Source organism: Poecile atricapillus, chromosome 21, assembly GCF_030490865.1.
Source record: "Poecile atricapillus isolate bPoeAtr1 chromosome 21, bPoeAtr1.hap1, whole genome shotgun sequence".
In the NCBI taxonomy this organism is placed as follows: Eukaryota; Metazoa; Chordata; class Aves; order Passeriformes; family Paridae; genus Poecile; species Poecile atricapillus.
Window position 1 is genome coordinate 8698332 of NC_081269.1, and position 14918 is coordinate 8713249.

General features: G+C 49.4%; 1 protein-coding gene across 4 annotated transcripts in view; it reads left to right on the forward strand.

Moving 5' to 3' along the window:
* The window catches only part of GTF2IRD1 (GTF2I repeat domain containing 1), a 59705-nt gene that overhangs the window by 27367 nt on the left and 17420 nt on the right, over positions 1-14918 (forward strand). For all 4 annotated transcript variants that reach the window (XM_058854154.1, XM_058854156.1, XM_058854157.1 and 1 more), the window contains 11 exons: positions 1434-1744; positions 2172-2261; positions 3110-3193; positions 4226-4409; positions 4929-4954; positions 7649-7769; positions 10152-10189; positions 11218-11298; positions 12957-13046; positions 13589-13651; positions 14121-14186. In XM_058854154.1, coding sequence (XP_058710137.1) covers positions 1434-1744; positions 2172-2261; positions 3110-3193; positions 4226-4409; positions 4929-4954; positions 7649-7769; positions 10152-10189; positions 11218-11298; positions 12957-13046; positions 13589-13651; positions 14121-14186 — 1154 coding nt within the window. The remainder of the gene's footprint in view (positions 1-1433; positions 1745-2171; positions 2262-3109; positions 3194-4225; positions 4410-4928; positions 4955-7648; positions 7770-10151; positions 10190-11217; positions 11299-12956; positions 13047-13588; positions 13652-14120; positions 14187-14918) is intronic.

Here is a 14918-nt window from a genome sequence, read left to right on the forward strand (position 1 = left end):
CGAGCCCTTGGGATGGTGTATCTTCCAACTCTGGCACAGGCAGGAGGGTCCCTCCCATGTCCCAGCTTCTCCTCAAGACCCACAAACCTGGGTCCAGCCACACCAAATACAGCCTTGCACAGAGATTTGTTCGTGCTGGGGGGCTTGAGTCCATTTCAGACTCATTTCTATAAAAAGTGTGTGTAAACACGCACATTAACTGCATCTTTTTATGTGTCTCTGCCAAAATTTCCACTGCGATAAGCTAAGTGCTTTTCTGTCTCCAGAGAGATTTCCAGGGTAAATGCTGCAAGTGTCTTCCCAGGCTGAAATGGGTTTTTTAATGCCAGACAAGGAGGGAAGTGGGGGACTGCAGCAGAGCAAACTCCCCCTTTTGGCCACATTTATGCAAGGGGTTCAGTAGTTTTAGGTGCATTTCCCCTGCATTTGCCTGGCTGGCAGCACCTCAGATCCATCCAGGAAAATGCTGAGCATGACCAAATACCTCCTCTAAAGGCTTGATGCTTCTAGAAAATCAGGCTGAGACAGCTAAAAGTAGGACACGCAGAATTTGAGCTGTCTGTGAGCTTGTGGCTCCCTTTCTCATGTGGAGCACATCGGTTTCTTCAGTGTGAAACTCATTCATGGGCTGAGCTCCCCCTTGAATGTGCCATGGGGGGCTGGCATAGGCAATGGAGCCGTGATTTGGTCATAAAAGGTTTTACCCTTTAAATGCAAAAATGCCATAGAGCTGGGCAGCTTGATCCTAGCTAATAAAGCTCCACTTAAAGAAGACAGGAGCTGTTTAAATGCCTGAAGATGCTCAGGAGTTTGAATGATGGATGTAACTTCTGAATCATAGATCAGAGCTATAGAATGGTTTGTGTTGGAAGGGGCCTGAAAGACCATCTCATTCCAAGCCCCTGCTGTGGGCAGGGATGCCTTCCACCATCCCAGGTTGCTCCAAGCCCCATCCAGCCCAGCCTTGAACACTTCCAGGGATGGGGCAGCCAGAGTTTCTCTGGGCAACCTGTTGCAGGGCCTCACCACCCACACAGGGAAGAACTTCTTCCTAATATCCAATCCAAACCAACCCTCTTTTCAGTTTGATGCCGTTCCCCATTGTGCTGTAACTCCCTGCCTTTGCCAAGAGTCCCTTTCCACCTCTCCAGTACCTTTGGAAGGCCAGCATATGTTCTCCCCACAGCCTTCTTTTCTCCAGGCTGGACAATCTCAACTCTCTCAGCCTTTCCAAATAGGAGAGGTTCTCTAACCCTCTAATCGTCTTCATGGCACTCCTCAGCAAGGAGCCTGGCAGCTGGTGGTGCAGCATGTCCCACCCTCCCAGGCATGGCCCTTCTTCCCCATCCACATCCTTGCTTGTTGCAGCTTAGCAGTGCCATGGGCCCAAAGGAACCTGTTTTTCCCTCCTCTTCTCCCTTCCTTCCCCTCAGGCCAGCAGATGAGCCCAGCCGAGAGCCCAACCCCAACATCGAGTTAACTTGTTCCTCCCTCGCCTCCAAGGGCAGCCGAGACTCTGGTGCCAGCGGCCCTGTGGCCAAACCCAGCAGCCAGGATGCCCCCTCGGCCATTGCTATCACCAACTTCCTATACGGCGTCTCGCTGCCCACCCCTGTCACCATCGACCTCAAGCAGGAGGTGTCCTCGGGGCTGCCTGCGCCGACTGCGGCGGGCGAGGCGCTGCTGGCCCGGCCGGCGGGAGAGCTGAAGGTGCCTTCCTCACAGGAGTACAGCGACTGCTGTGGTAATAGCCTGGAGTTTGCTCTCGCATCAGGGCCTGGTGCTCAGCCCGCCCCTGGCCCTGGTAGGGGGCAGGCTGGGGGTTTTGGTGTTGCTTGGATGAGAAGCAGCGTAGAGCTCGGGCTGTATGGACATGAGCAGAGCCCTTGCCGTGCTGCGCTGCCCCAGCCCTTCCCTGGGTGTTGCTGACAGGGCAACACCTCTGTTTTTGCCCCAAAATGACAGGTGCTGCACCACCAGGCCAGAAAGGCAGCTGGAGTGGGGATGGCAGGGGTTGGTCTGGCCAGCACCGCACCAGGTGTCACAGGCCAGGGTGCATGGAGGAGAAACACAAGGGTTGGTGGGGGACAGCGCCCAGGGTCCTGTTGTGGTGCCTGGAACACTGGTCAGGCTCTCATCAGCCCTTTCTCCTTGTCTCCCCTCTTGTCCAGGACAGAAATCATCAGTCTCCGGAGGTCCCCTCATCCAGAATGTGCACTCATCCAAGCGCATCCTCTTCTCCATCGTCCATGACAAGACAGGTCTGTGTCCTGCTCCAGCATTAAAGGCAGCTGGCAGCCTTAGGGAAAGGTTTCCCCTCACCACATCTCTCCCCAGCAGTCTCCCAGCCCTCTCCACGCTCTGCAGGGACCTGGCAGTGCTGGAGGCAATGCATCTTGCACTGGAGCCAAGACTTTCATCTCTGCTCCGCTCCATCCCTGCCATTCCACAATGCTGCTAGTGGTCCTTGAGCACTGCTGGCTGCCTGGGAATCCCCATCTCTGCTTCCTGCACAGGGAAACAAGGCATGGCTCAGGGAGAGGCTGCTTGCCCCAGCTGCAAACAGCACATACCTGCTGAAAACTTGGCATTGTTTCAATGACTGAAACCCGCTAATCCCAGTGGGATTCTGCAGCAGTGCCTGGGGGGATCAGCAGTGGGGAGGAGACAAGCATTTCCTCACCTCCACTGCACCCAAGGGAAATGCAGCCTAAAAACCCATGCCTGCCTTAAAGAGGAGAAAAAAATATGGGTGGGAAGGTTGGGAAAGAGGAGAAGATGGAAAAGATCCACTTGTGAAAGGGCTGTACCTTTCAAGGGTTCATTCCAGGTGGAGTTGGCTCTGTCCAAGAGGATCTTTCATTCCAGGGCTGAGAAATTTTATGGGGTCATTTCTTAGGAATCTGCTTTGCACATGCCAAGGAGAGTGCTTAGGTTTGGAGTTGGAGAAGCCCAGACCTTATCTGCCAGCCTGGCAAAATTCGCTCAGGAACAGGGAAATAATTTTTGAAGTCTTGTTCCTGCTTCGCAGCACTTTGCAGGAAAAAAGTGCATCTGCTGTGTATGAACCATATGGAAGTTTCTTATTTCTTGTATTTTGTTTTGATAGATAAGTGGGACAGTTTTATAAAAGAAACTGAAGACATCAACACCCTTAGGGAGTGCGTGCAAATTCTTTTTAACAGCAGATATGGTGAGTAGGAGTTAATATCCCATTATGCATCTGCAGTGCTTGTGGATTGCATATCATTATATAGCAATCATTTTTGTTCCCTAACACAGCAGCAGAAGCCATATGCTAGAGCTCCCTGCTCTTCCTAACACATTTAGCTCAGCAGCTCCCAGTCTCCTGAAGGTTATGTCAATATTTCTGTTTGGAGCCCCACACCATTGTCAAGAAATTTATAACTGGGCTGTAAAACAGCCCTGTCTGGGAATGTGGTGTGCTGGATCATAGCACTTGGGCACCAGGAGTGGTGGCATGTGGCCCTTTTACATACATGTGGCAGGTAAAAAGAAGATGGTTGTTGTTGCATCTGCTTTTTTCTCCATCTGCAGGGCTTGCATATGTTGTTGGTGCGCCTTTTGCTGTGGGCAGTGCTTTTGGTGTAGCTCCTGGGCATTTTGGCAGGTGGAAGCTTTAGAAATCTCTTGGGGCTGCTCCAGAGCTCCAGAGAAGGTTTAAGTTGGACACTGGGGAAAATTCCTTCACTGAAAGGATGGTCAGGCAGTGGCACAGGCTGTCCAGGGTAGTGATGGACTCACTATCCCTTGAAATGTTCAAAAAAGCACATGGATATGGCACTTGGGGACACGTTTGGTGAGCATGGTGCTGCTGGGTTAACAGCTGGAATCAATCTTAGAGGGTTTTCCCAACATTAACAATTTTATGATTCCATGTGCTATGCAGCTTCTGAATCACAGAGCTCACAGACCTGCTGTGGTGGGTCACAAGGAGTTTGGGAATGATATTTGGGCCAGTTCACTCGTGGTTTGAGCATCACTGGGCATGTTTGGGAGTTTTGGGAGCTGTGTTTACTGCTGCTTTCCTTTTTGTCCCATTTCCCACGGGAGAGCTTCTCCTGGGGCTCAGTTTCTGGGACAGGCAGAGAAGAGGGCAGAAAGCATTTGCTCTGCTTGAGTTCAAGCCCCCTTACACCTTTGTTTTAGCATCTGTGAAAGACAAAGCACTTGTGTAAATGAAAACCATGTGTTCATCTTTCAGCTGAAGCCTTGGGGTTAGACCACATGGTCCCTGTCCCCTACAGGAAGATTGCCTGTGACCCTGAGGCAGTGGAGATCATTGGCATCCCAGACAAAATACCTTTCAAAAGACCTTGCACCTATGGTGTCCCCAAACTCAAACGGATACTGGAGGAGAGGCACAACATCCATTTTGTCATCAAAAGGTGGGTGGCAAGGAAAGCCAAAGGTAGTGGATGCTCAGGGATTTGAGCTGTGCTCCCTCTGTGATCACAGGGTCTGTTTTGACACCAAAAACTCATTTTACCCTCCTTCAATAAAGACAGTTGAAAGCTTTTTCCCCCTGCAAACCTCTGGTTTTCATCCCTCTCTCTCTGTTTTTGCAAGAGGTGGCTGTACCATGATCACCCCCAAGCTCTGCCACCCTGTTTTAAGTGATCACTGGCACCAAACTTTGCTGATGCCACCCCAAACATTTGAAGGTGGTTACAGCAACTTCAACAACAAGCAGATTTAGAGGTGCTTTAGTTAAAATGCATATGCCATAAGGTTGCTTGGTTGTACAACAGGCTAAAAGGCCTTTTTTTAGCTGAAAAATCTCTCTTTTTTTAAAGAATGAAAAAACTACTAGTTTGACTTGGTTTAATGCTATTCATTAGTTAAACCTCCAATTCAGTCATTAGCAGCATCTATTTCTAATTCTTTTTTTTTTCCTTTTCTCCTAGGATGTTTGACGAAAGAATTTTTACAGGTACGTTCTTCAAATCCTTTGATTTATTGCCCACAAAATTGAAAGGTTATCCAGAGAAGCAGAGTTGAAATAATATCACCTGAAAGCAGAGGATGTGCAGGACATAGGCAGTTGTGCTCAGTAAAGAGGGGCCTTGTCTGTCCCCTACACCAGGACATTGCCTTTGCCTGGTGTTAGTGCAAGCTCTGTATTCCCCTTAAAAATTGAGTTTTGAAGGTTTAAGGAAGAATTTCTGGTGTGTGAGGCTGGGCTGGCTCCTGAATCAGGCTGAGCCACAGTACAGGCAGTACATGGTATATATCTGTAATTTCAAGAGGAAGAAAATCACTGCTGTGTTCCTCACTGGTAAATTATTCCTTTTCTTTTTTTTTTTTTTCTTTTTTTTTTCTATTGGGAAGTGGTGGCATCATCCAGCTGCTAACCAATTTTTTTAAAAAATAACATAAGTTCATTTTTTCAGTGACAAAGTGGTGGGGAGGGAGTTCTTTGACTTTCTTTGCTCTTTGTTTTTACTCCTTTTTTCTCTGAGCTGGAGAAGCCAGACTAATTCTATACTGTGAGGGTGGTCAGACCCTGGCACAGGTTGCCCAGAGAAGCTGCAGCTGCCCCATCCCTGGAATTGTCCAAGGCCAGGTTGAACTGGGCTTGGAGCAATCTGGGATTGTGGAAGGTGTCCCTGCCCATGGCAGGGGGTGGAACAAGGTGGTCTTTAAGGTCTCTTTCAACCCAAACCATTCTCTGACTCCATGATAAGTGCTTCTTGGCAGATACAAGGAGACAGGTAGCCATGCTGTGAGACTCCAGCAGTGCCCTCAGCCATCACTCATACACACCTGGAATATGGCATTGCACCCAAATTTATCACTCCTGGGTCCTGGATTGCCTGGGCTTGGCTCACAAGTAAAGACATGTTTTGGGGTGCTGGTTTGGTTTCCCCTGAGCTGCCAGCTGCGTGTGTTGGTAGCTCTCCAGACACCTTCTTCCCAGATATCTCTGCCAGCCAGATTGTCACTCTGGCCCACGACAGCTCCAGCCCTAAGAGTGCTTCCTGAGCATGATGACACCCAAAGGGGACCTGCAGCAGAGCCTGGAGGGGGTCCCACCTACGTGATGGGAGATTTCTTTGTCTAAATCCATTAATGGCTTTTTTTTTCCCTCAATAAAAGGATTTCTTTAAGCTCTAGCCCATCCCCAGGGGATGGAGCACTGAACTGTGTTTTGGGGTGCTTGGATTTTCCTTGTGTAAGGGCTGCACGGTGTCTGGGGGAGGCGTCGTGTGCATCTGCACATCAGCTCCAGAGCTGCTGATGGAGACCACTGTGCTATCAGCTCCTGGATTACGTGGTAGGGAGGTGCAAGTGGATATTCAGAGATGAGAAAGCAAACCCAGCAGAACTGAGGTGGGTGACAGGTCCCACTCTCCTGACAGGTCCCTGCAGGGCTACCAGAAGCAAAACCCATTAAACCTGGCTCTCTGTGGTTTGCGTCAGCACATCAGCTTGTGCAAAAAAAACCCTCATCTGCTGAGTCAGGAGGTGCCATTTCTGCAAAGACATTATTTTCTGAGTGGAGCTGTATTTTAAGTTGCCATTTGCAAAGTATCCCAAAGCTTCCCCATGAAGTTTTGCTCACCCTTTAATTAAAATACCCACCACTGCTCGGAAACCTATTTTTGTTACTCCCCTGGGTAGCGGCTTCAGGCAGGCTCTGCTGGTGTAAGAACAAGATTTGGTTCATAGAAAGCACAAATTAAAAAGGAGCCTTTTGGACTGTCAGTAGATAAATAGTGTCTTTAAGGTTCTGTATTTCTGCTGATCCTATTGCCAGAGCCCTGCCCTTTTTTGCAGGCTGGAACCAAAAGGAAAGTGGCATCAGGTTTCTATAGATGGAATATGTTTTAGAAGGGTGAGGATATTGTGATGGTGCTTTGAGACCAGCAAAGGGCCTTTGACAACAGCTGTTTAACAAGACACCTTGTGGTTTCTGCAGCCTCACAATGTAGTCTAACTCCCTCCTTCCCCCAGCCCTCATTCTTCAGCTCTTTGCTCACCTTCCCTGCCTGATTTTATTTCCTACTCTGCCTTCAGATTACTCTTTCCATCTCCAAGGTCATTGCTGAGGCTTCATTTCAGCTTCTTTCAGGCTGCTGAGGAATAGGGAAGGGAGAGAGGAAGTTTTTTGTGGTGGCAGAATGCTTCTGTCCCTCTCTGTCTTTGGGACAGAGACTTCTCCTGTTGCTTGGAGCTGTGAGACAGGGCTGTCTGTGTCTCTGCTACTCTGTGTTTTGCCAAGCTCACATCCAGTGCAGCACATCCCCTCCCTTGGGACAGGGCTCTCCCCACCTTGGGGCTTGCTCCTACAGCAGTAATCCATGGCCCTGGCTTTTCTGACCTTTGTCCCTACCTCTTGGAATCCTTGTCCTGTCAGCCAGCCCTTTCTGGAGTTGCTCTTTCCTGGCAGGGCTTCCCAGCACACACATAATTATGGAGAAGTTTAAGCAAATGTCTTGCTAGTATTTTAACATGTGAACCCAATGGAATCAGCATCCCTGTCTTTGCAAGCAGGTGACACATGAAAACCTCCTCCCTCACCCTGACCTCAGCTCTGGGACTAGGAGGGGAACAAGCTGCAACACTGGCATCTCCACTTGCTAATCCTGGTTTTGCTTTTCTCCCAAAACCCCCCATGCAACAGGAAGCAAATTTACCAAAGATCCAACCAAGCTGGAGCCCTCCAGCCCTCCCCGGGAGATCTCCCCTGAGCCTCACCGTGGGGCCGTGCTGGAACTGGTGGGGACCTCTCAGGCCAGCAGCAGGTAAGTGGGACTTCTGTCCCTGTTCCCTGTAAAGGGACATCCCTCAGACAGTTATTTTGGGGCTATCAATGTGCACAGCAGATTACTGATGAATGTCCAGTGGGTGCAGGAGGGTGCCATGAGTGCAGTTCAGTAAGCTGGAGCATCAGGGAGATGTTGTGAGTCCATGATGGGAAGGTGAGTGGCTAAATAGGTGTTGCTTTCCTGCCTCCCTCAAATACCACTGCAACAGGAGGAGGCCAAGCAGCCCCATCTTTTTGCAAGCCAAAAGTTTGGAATTATTAATTTTGAGCAAAATTAATGGAATGAGGGCCATGCTGGAGCTGTCTCTGGTGTTAATGCATGACCTAAAGGATTCACCCTCAGCCCACGCAGCAACAGCATCCTGCTAATTAAGTGTTGCTTGTTTAGAAAGCTCACAGGAAGCCTAGCAGTGCTTTTATTAAAGGTGGGGTTATACAGTCCAGCAGGGCAGGAGGTTTTATATGAGAGTACCTGTTTCTGTTACAACTGTGCCATGAGCTAGACAGGTTGCTGGCAGCACTTGTGGAGCATAAATCACATATCATACAGCTTTCCAACCCAGACTGGGAGATCCAGGAGGTGTTTTTCTCTTTATAGCCCCAGTTTCCTTCATCCTTAATTCAGTGGAAGCAAGGTGTAATTTAGCCTTTAAAATCACATTGAGGAAGAGAGGCAGGGCAGCAGTTTATAGCACTGTGAACTGCTGTAAGACAAGGAGCCTTCTCCCAGCCTTGCTTCACACAAATGGAGTGAAGAATGCTCCTCAGCTTCTCTGGCACAAGGCCTCAGTGCCCAGCACTGACAGCTCCAGCAGCTGGGGTTTCAGACAGTGCTGTGTGTTTGCTAACCTGTGCAGGTCAGGATGGGGAAATAAGGTAACTTGTCTTTGTCCCATCCATGACATCTCTTGGGTTCCTTTCCTTTCTTGGCTCTTGGATGACATGAACCTGTGACAGGTTGGAGTTTCTTTTGGTTCTCCCCAGTGCTGTTTGAGGTTTGTCCCCTTGGATGTGGCTGCTGCATGCCCCTAAAGCATGGCCAGGACAGCAGAACCTGCAGCATTAGAGCAGGCAGTGAGCAACCCTGGCAATATGGCCAGCACTCAAATATCACAGCTTTGGAGGGCAGAGACCTCTTGAGCTGCCCAGTCTGCAGGGCTGGCTTTTGTCTCCAGCTTTCTGGAGATCTTCAGCTTCAAAGGAGGGTTTGTGGGAGATTGTTTCTTTTACTTTCTGCAAATGAGGAACCTCTGTGCCTTGGTAGGAGTGTTTCCATAGGAATGGTCCCCCCAGGTCAGAGTCCTGCTCCAGGGAAAGTGCGGTGTCCAAAACTCCAGGAGAAAGGCCAGACACTTCTAGGTGTAATGCACTCCCCCAGGAAAGCCTTCCCCCCACATTGCCTTGGTGAAAGGTTTACTTTGACCTGAAGCAGGAGAGTTTAAAACCCTTCCCAAGACTCCCAGGTAGTAAATACAGAACCTTCTAGACCAATGATCCTTTTGGCCTTTCCACATTTAGGAAGAACGTTTCAAGAGCACTCCTGGCTTGTTTTGTGGTTTGTTCTGCTGATGCTCCTGAGTGGATTTAGGCAAACAAGAAGTGCTTTGGAACATCCCTCCTGAGCTAACAGGCTCTGCCTCAGAAGGATTTTCCTTCCCCCTGAAGGACCAGCATCGTGGAGGAGTGTGTTTTCCAGAGTGGCTCCTTGGGTCCCTTACTGCCAGAGAGTTGTCCTTGTTCAAGAGACAGACAAGAAAGCACATGCATCCTGAGGATGCAAAATAATCTCATTTGGATGCAGAACAACTTGTGTAAATTCCTGAGCATGTGAAGTTGACTGTAGATGGGAATTTGGGATAGTGCCCAGTTTTCAGAGAAGAAAAGCTTTGAACAGAATAAATATTTACCAAATCAATTGATTTTTCCTTTCTCCCTATTTTTTTTTTACCTCCACGAGTAACCACACTGTGGTCATATTTATGCACTGCTCTCTGTCACAAAGGGATGGAGCCAAGGAAGTTTTGGTCTTAAAAACATCCTCTCTTGTTTTCAGGAGCTCCCTGCTGCAGTTCTATCCGTGGGTGTCTAGAGGCAGGGCTGCCATCAGCAAGGGTGCAGGACCAGGGTGGGTTTGAGAGCAGAGCTTATTTGCAGGGAAACTCACAATAATCAGATGTTCTGCCACTGCTGGGTCTGTGGGTGTAGTGACCCTGGGGACCCCTCCTGTAGCTCCTGCAGCCCTTTGTGATATCAGGCAACATTTCTCCTTCCTGCCTCAGTCACTCCACACACTACTGGGTTTTAAGCTCTCTCTTTCCTTACACCATGACCACCTTTCTTGTCTGCTTTTCCCTTTCAGGTCTGAGAAGTGTAATGTTTCTGAAGGCTGTGAACCAGGTGAGGAATAATTCGTTTTCTCTTGCAAGACAATGTTATGGAGGGCACACTAGAGAAACATGCCTACAAAGTAACTTGAATATGTGACATTAGTTGCCTGGTTGTGCCACAGTACAATTCTCTGAGGACTTTATCCCCATTTGAATGATGCAGAGATGAAGGCTCTTACCCTCTGACCCTCCAGCTGGGGCCTAAAAACACATAAATTGAAATAATGAGACGTAAGCATGTGGTTAAATGCAAATCTAAGGGAAGTCTTCAGTCTCTGAGTTCCTTTGAAAGCCACCACTGAGAAGACAGCAGTGTTGATATTCTGAGCAGCATGAATGAAAATGCTTTTCCACATGTTCAGGGGCTTGGACCCATTGAAACACACACCAAGCCATGCTGTCTTGCCTTTCCAAGCTGCAGTGGGACTCAACACCTTGTAGTGGATCTATCCCACCCTAAGTGAGGAAATTTATCTTGAGAGAAGAGGAAACTGGGCTGAGGACTGTGGGCAGCCTCTTCCTGGGGCAGCTGGTCAGGCTTTCATCTGCTGGGGTTGAAACCACACTGAATTTTGCCAGGGTTCAGCTGGTCTCATCTTGGTGTGATGCAGCTTCAGTCAGCCCTCTCAGAGTAGGGGCAAGTTCTAGGCATGAGATTGGGAGCATTAAAATTTCCAGGAGACAGCTCCTCCAATGTCCCCACCAACACCTGTCGGTGGCCCAGTTAATTTTAAGTGAAGAAAGCCAGGAAATGAGCATTTAACAAAGTCCAGCTGCCAGCTCGAGGGCACCAACAGCTCCTGCCAGCCAAGCTGTTTGCAGAAGCCCACAGGTGTCCCTTGGGGTACCTGCATGCTGTGGGCTTGATGCTGCTGGGCCACTTGACTGAAGCCTTGTTGCTGTGGCAAGCTCAGCTGGTCCTGAAGCCACAGCTGGTCACACTTTCCCTGTGAAAGATGGGTGCTGTGCTGGGCAGATTGCTGGATCCAGCAGTGCTGGATCCCGTTGGCGACTGCCTTCCGTTGCCTCTCCCCATAGGTACCTCAGGAGAGCTAGGTGGGATCAGGCAGATCAAAGTCGAACCAGACGAGCTGAACATCATCCAGATCACCGTACCAGGTAGCTGCTGGGGTACCATCTGTGTGCAGTGGCAGGGTTGCCACCTCATGTTTCAGCGTTTTGCTTTGGGAAGAGGCGTTTGCAGGGTATTTCCCAGCATTTAAGGTTCCCTCACATGCCTGCAGTGGCCTTCCTTAGCTGACATAGGAACGTGCTGCAGTTTCCTGAGAGCATTGGAAGGTGTTTTAGGGCTCTTTGTTGTTTTTCTCTCTCCTTCATTGCTTTCCTATCTTGCCTTTCCCCTGGAGAAAGCGAGCCTGGTTTGCTGCTTTGCTTCATGTGGAGGATCCCAGGTATTGAGTACAGGGTGCTTTTCGAGAGGTCCTTCATTTACAAAACCAGCCTGGTTCATAAAAACAGGTCTAACAGTAGGCAAGTTTAATATCAAGCACGTGCTAAAGATGTGTTGGAATTGTTGATGCTGATGGGGGAAATTGCCCAGGTTTCTGCCCAGAGAGGTCAGTGAGGATGGGGTGTGATGGAGATGACATGTCTGAGGGGCAGCCGGGTCAGTTTTCCACTTACCTGTCCTGGACAGTGCAGCAAATGATGATCCTCAGAGTTTAACGAATGGATTGTTAGCAGTTTGCATTTTCATTGTGCTTTACAACCATTAATTAATAAGCTCCACAGAATGAAGGCAGCAGCAGAACTCTGACATGCCTGAGGGTGAGTGATTGTGGGGACAGCAGTGACACCAGGCCCCACCACAGCAATGCAATCTCAAATTGTAGCAGTCCCCTTAGTAAGGAAATAGTTGAGGAGTCACTCCAGGATTGTAGAATAGACTGATCTGTGGCTACTACAGGGGAAGGAGAAGGAACAAGCCATAGTGGTAGAGCAAACATTTTCTTTTTCAACTTGGCAGCTGATGGAAGAGAAGAAAGTTGATACGTGGTAAGCTGAAGGTCCATGGGAGGAGTGAGAAAAATTACCACTTGTCCAGTGCCAGGGAGATCATACCTCAAGTCCAGAGTCCACCTTTTCTTGCCTTATTTGGAGATCAAATTCAATAAGAGGGAATACAGCTGAAGGCAAGGAGGAGGATTAATAGAAAAGTGGTGCTCACCTACAGGGAGAAATTGGTGAAATTGGGATTATTTGTCCTGCGAGGTCAGAAGTGACCTGATTGAAGTATATAAACTAGCTGAAACTTCATTTAAAGCTGAATTTGGATGGGTCTTTGAGGGCATTAGACAGCCTAGCACTTGGGGAGACAAGTTTAATGTAAGGGAAACAAAAAGAGGGTTGATTTTGTTGAGGAAGGCAGCATTAGTGGAACCTTTTCCCCCCATGCAGTAGCTAAATCAAGCAGCATTAGCTTTTTAAGTCAAAATTGAGTGTCTAGATGGAATTAAGCCAAGGAAATAATTTGAACTAGGTTTGCTCTTCATCTTCAGTGGAGGTTAGGAAGAGATTTTTGCTTCTTTCCCTCAGACCCAGAGGTCAGGTCTGTGTCAGGGATGAGCTCTGGGTGGTTCTGGGAGGAAGAAGGCATCCCCAGAGCATCTCCTGGTGGTATGTGGGGTTCCTGGGAGCTGGGGGGCCCTTTGCTCAGTCCTTGCTGGTAGCTGGGACCCTCTGAACACTGTTTTGGGGACTGTTTTGGTGTCCTGCTGGCTTCAGAACAAAAGGTGCCCGTGGGTTTTTATCCACAGACCGATCACCTGGTTCGGTTGAGATGCACGAGCCGGTGCCCGCGCAGGCGGCCTCGGATGAGTCGAGATACATCCTGGAAACAGTAGCAGGTACCAGAAGGGACACTGCACGGTAGGATGGGTGTTCATGCATGTGTCAAAAATGAGGAAATACCATTTATGGTCCAAAGTGGTGGAGTTTGAGACCCAGTTCCAGAGTCTTGGCCCCAAGGAGGCCAGCTGGGAGCTCTGATAGACTATAACTGGTGGGTTTTCTGGCACTGCTGCTCCTTCCCATCCTCTCTTCAGCTCCAGCATGCTACAAACCCAAGCCCTTTTGCCCAGTGCACACCTGGAGTTGACCTGTGGGATGTCCCAGTGGCTGCCCTTGCTCCTGCAGGTTCTCTCCTCTCCCAGGGAGCTCATGCTGAAGTGTGGGCAGCCCTCGTGTATGGAGGCACTGGGTTTATTCTGCCAGTGCAGCTCTTGGCATGCTGGTGCCAGCCCAGCCCTGCTGGGACATGTGCTCAGAGCTTATTGAGGGGAGGGAGCACTGAGGTGGCTGCAGGGCACCTGGAGAGCTCCTGCTTGTCTTGTCTGGTTTTGCTGGTGCCTGCTGCTGCTAACCTCCTCCTTCCCTTCTTCTTCCTCAGCAGAGACAGAGAAGGGGTCCAGTGAGGAGCCTCGACACGAAGAAAAGCAGATGGAGGGATCAGGTGAGTGTATGGTGAACTCTGAGCATTGCCCATCATTGCAGGTTTTTGGAAGGATGGATGCTTGCAGTTGTATTTTAGGTTGGGTTTTGTGAGCTTCCTGCAAAGCCATTAGCTTTTAGCCTTTAGCCTCTGAAACCTCTGCCCACAGGACACCATTGTGTTCCTGGGCTCTGTCCTCTCCTCCTGTGCTTGAATTTACTTTTCCTTCTATTTTTTTTCTTTTGCTCCTGACTGCCAGCATGGCTCTGTAGCAGGTGCATTCTTGCCCTTCCTTGTTAGGAGATGGTTTTGGAGGGCACTGTCAGAGGACTGGCACTGATTTGAGGGCATGGAGAGTGAATGGCTGTCTCTGCCAGAGGTCAGGCAGGGGCTGCTCACCTGCACAGTGCTTGTCCTGGAAGCAGCTGGCTACTCAGAGCATTTCCCTGAATTGTTGTTTAGTTTGTTTTGTTGTTTTGTTTTTTTGCAGATGGTATAGGGGACATTTTAAGTCATTTGAGGAAACAAGTTGAAATTTTGTTCAACTCACGATACGGTAAGATGGTCATTAACGCATCTTCCTCATGCCAGGTGCTGGCTTTGTCACCGGCCATTTCCAAACCAGCAGCTGAGTGGAGGTGCAATCTAATTTGTTCATCTGCTGTCTGCTGGGCTCACAAATGCATTCAAAACCTCCTCCAGCCTTGTTACTGCAGCTCTTCCCCTTGGTTTCCTCGAAGTTGTTTGATGGCTGCAGCCCAGGAGTTGCTGCTATGACCTTCAGCCTCCATCCTGCAGAGGGATGCCCAAAGTGGTTCCCCCATCACTTGTCTGAAGTCTCAGAGAGTGTTTTCCACCCACAGTTATCACTGCATGGCTCAGGAAGGCTGGTGGCACCTTGGTGGTGGCAGCTGGCACTCAGCATGCTCTGCTCACCCCTACTTTGAGATGTTTTTTAACTGAGAAGAAACACAAGCAAGGCCACAGATCCATTTTGAGAGCTGGCAGACAGTTTTGACACTTCTAGGACCAGGAGATGTGACAATCCTCAAAAGCCAGGGGCAAAGCTGAGCTGGTAGAGCCCATAGTGATGAGGGAGAGGAGATGAGCCAGGATGCTCTCAGGCAGGGCTGGGCACTGGGGATGCAGCTGGAACAGCCATTGGAGCTGTGGCTATCACTGCTCCCCGTGTTGCTGTAGTAACAGGCTGGGAGTCATCATCCACACTGGGGAGGTGGGGTTTTAACCTTGCCATGGTTTGACACTGCCCAAACACCAGGGACCCACA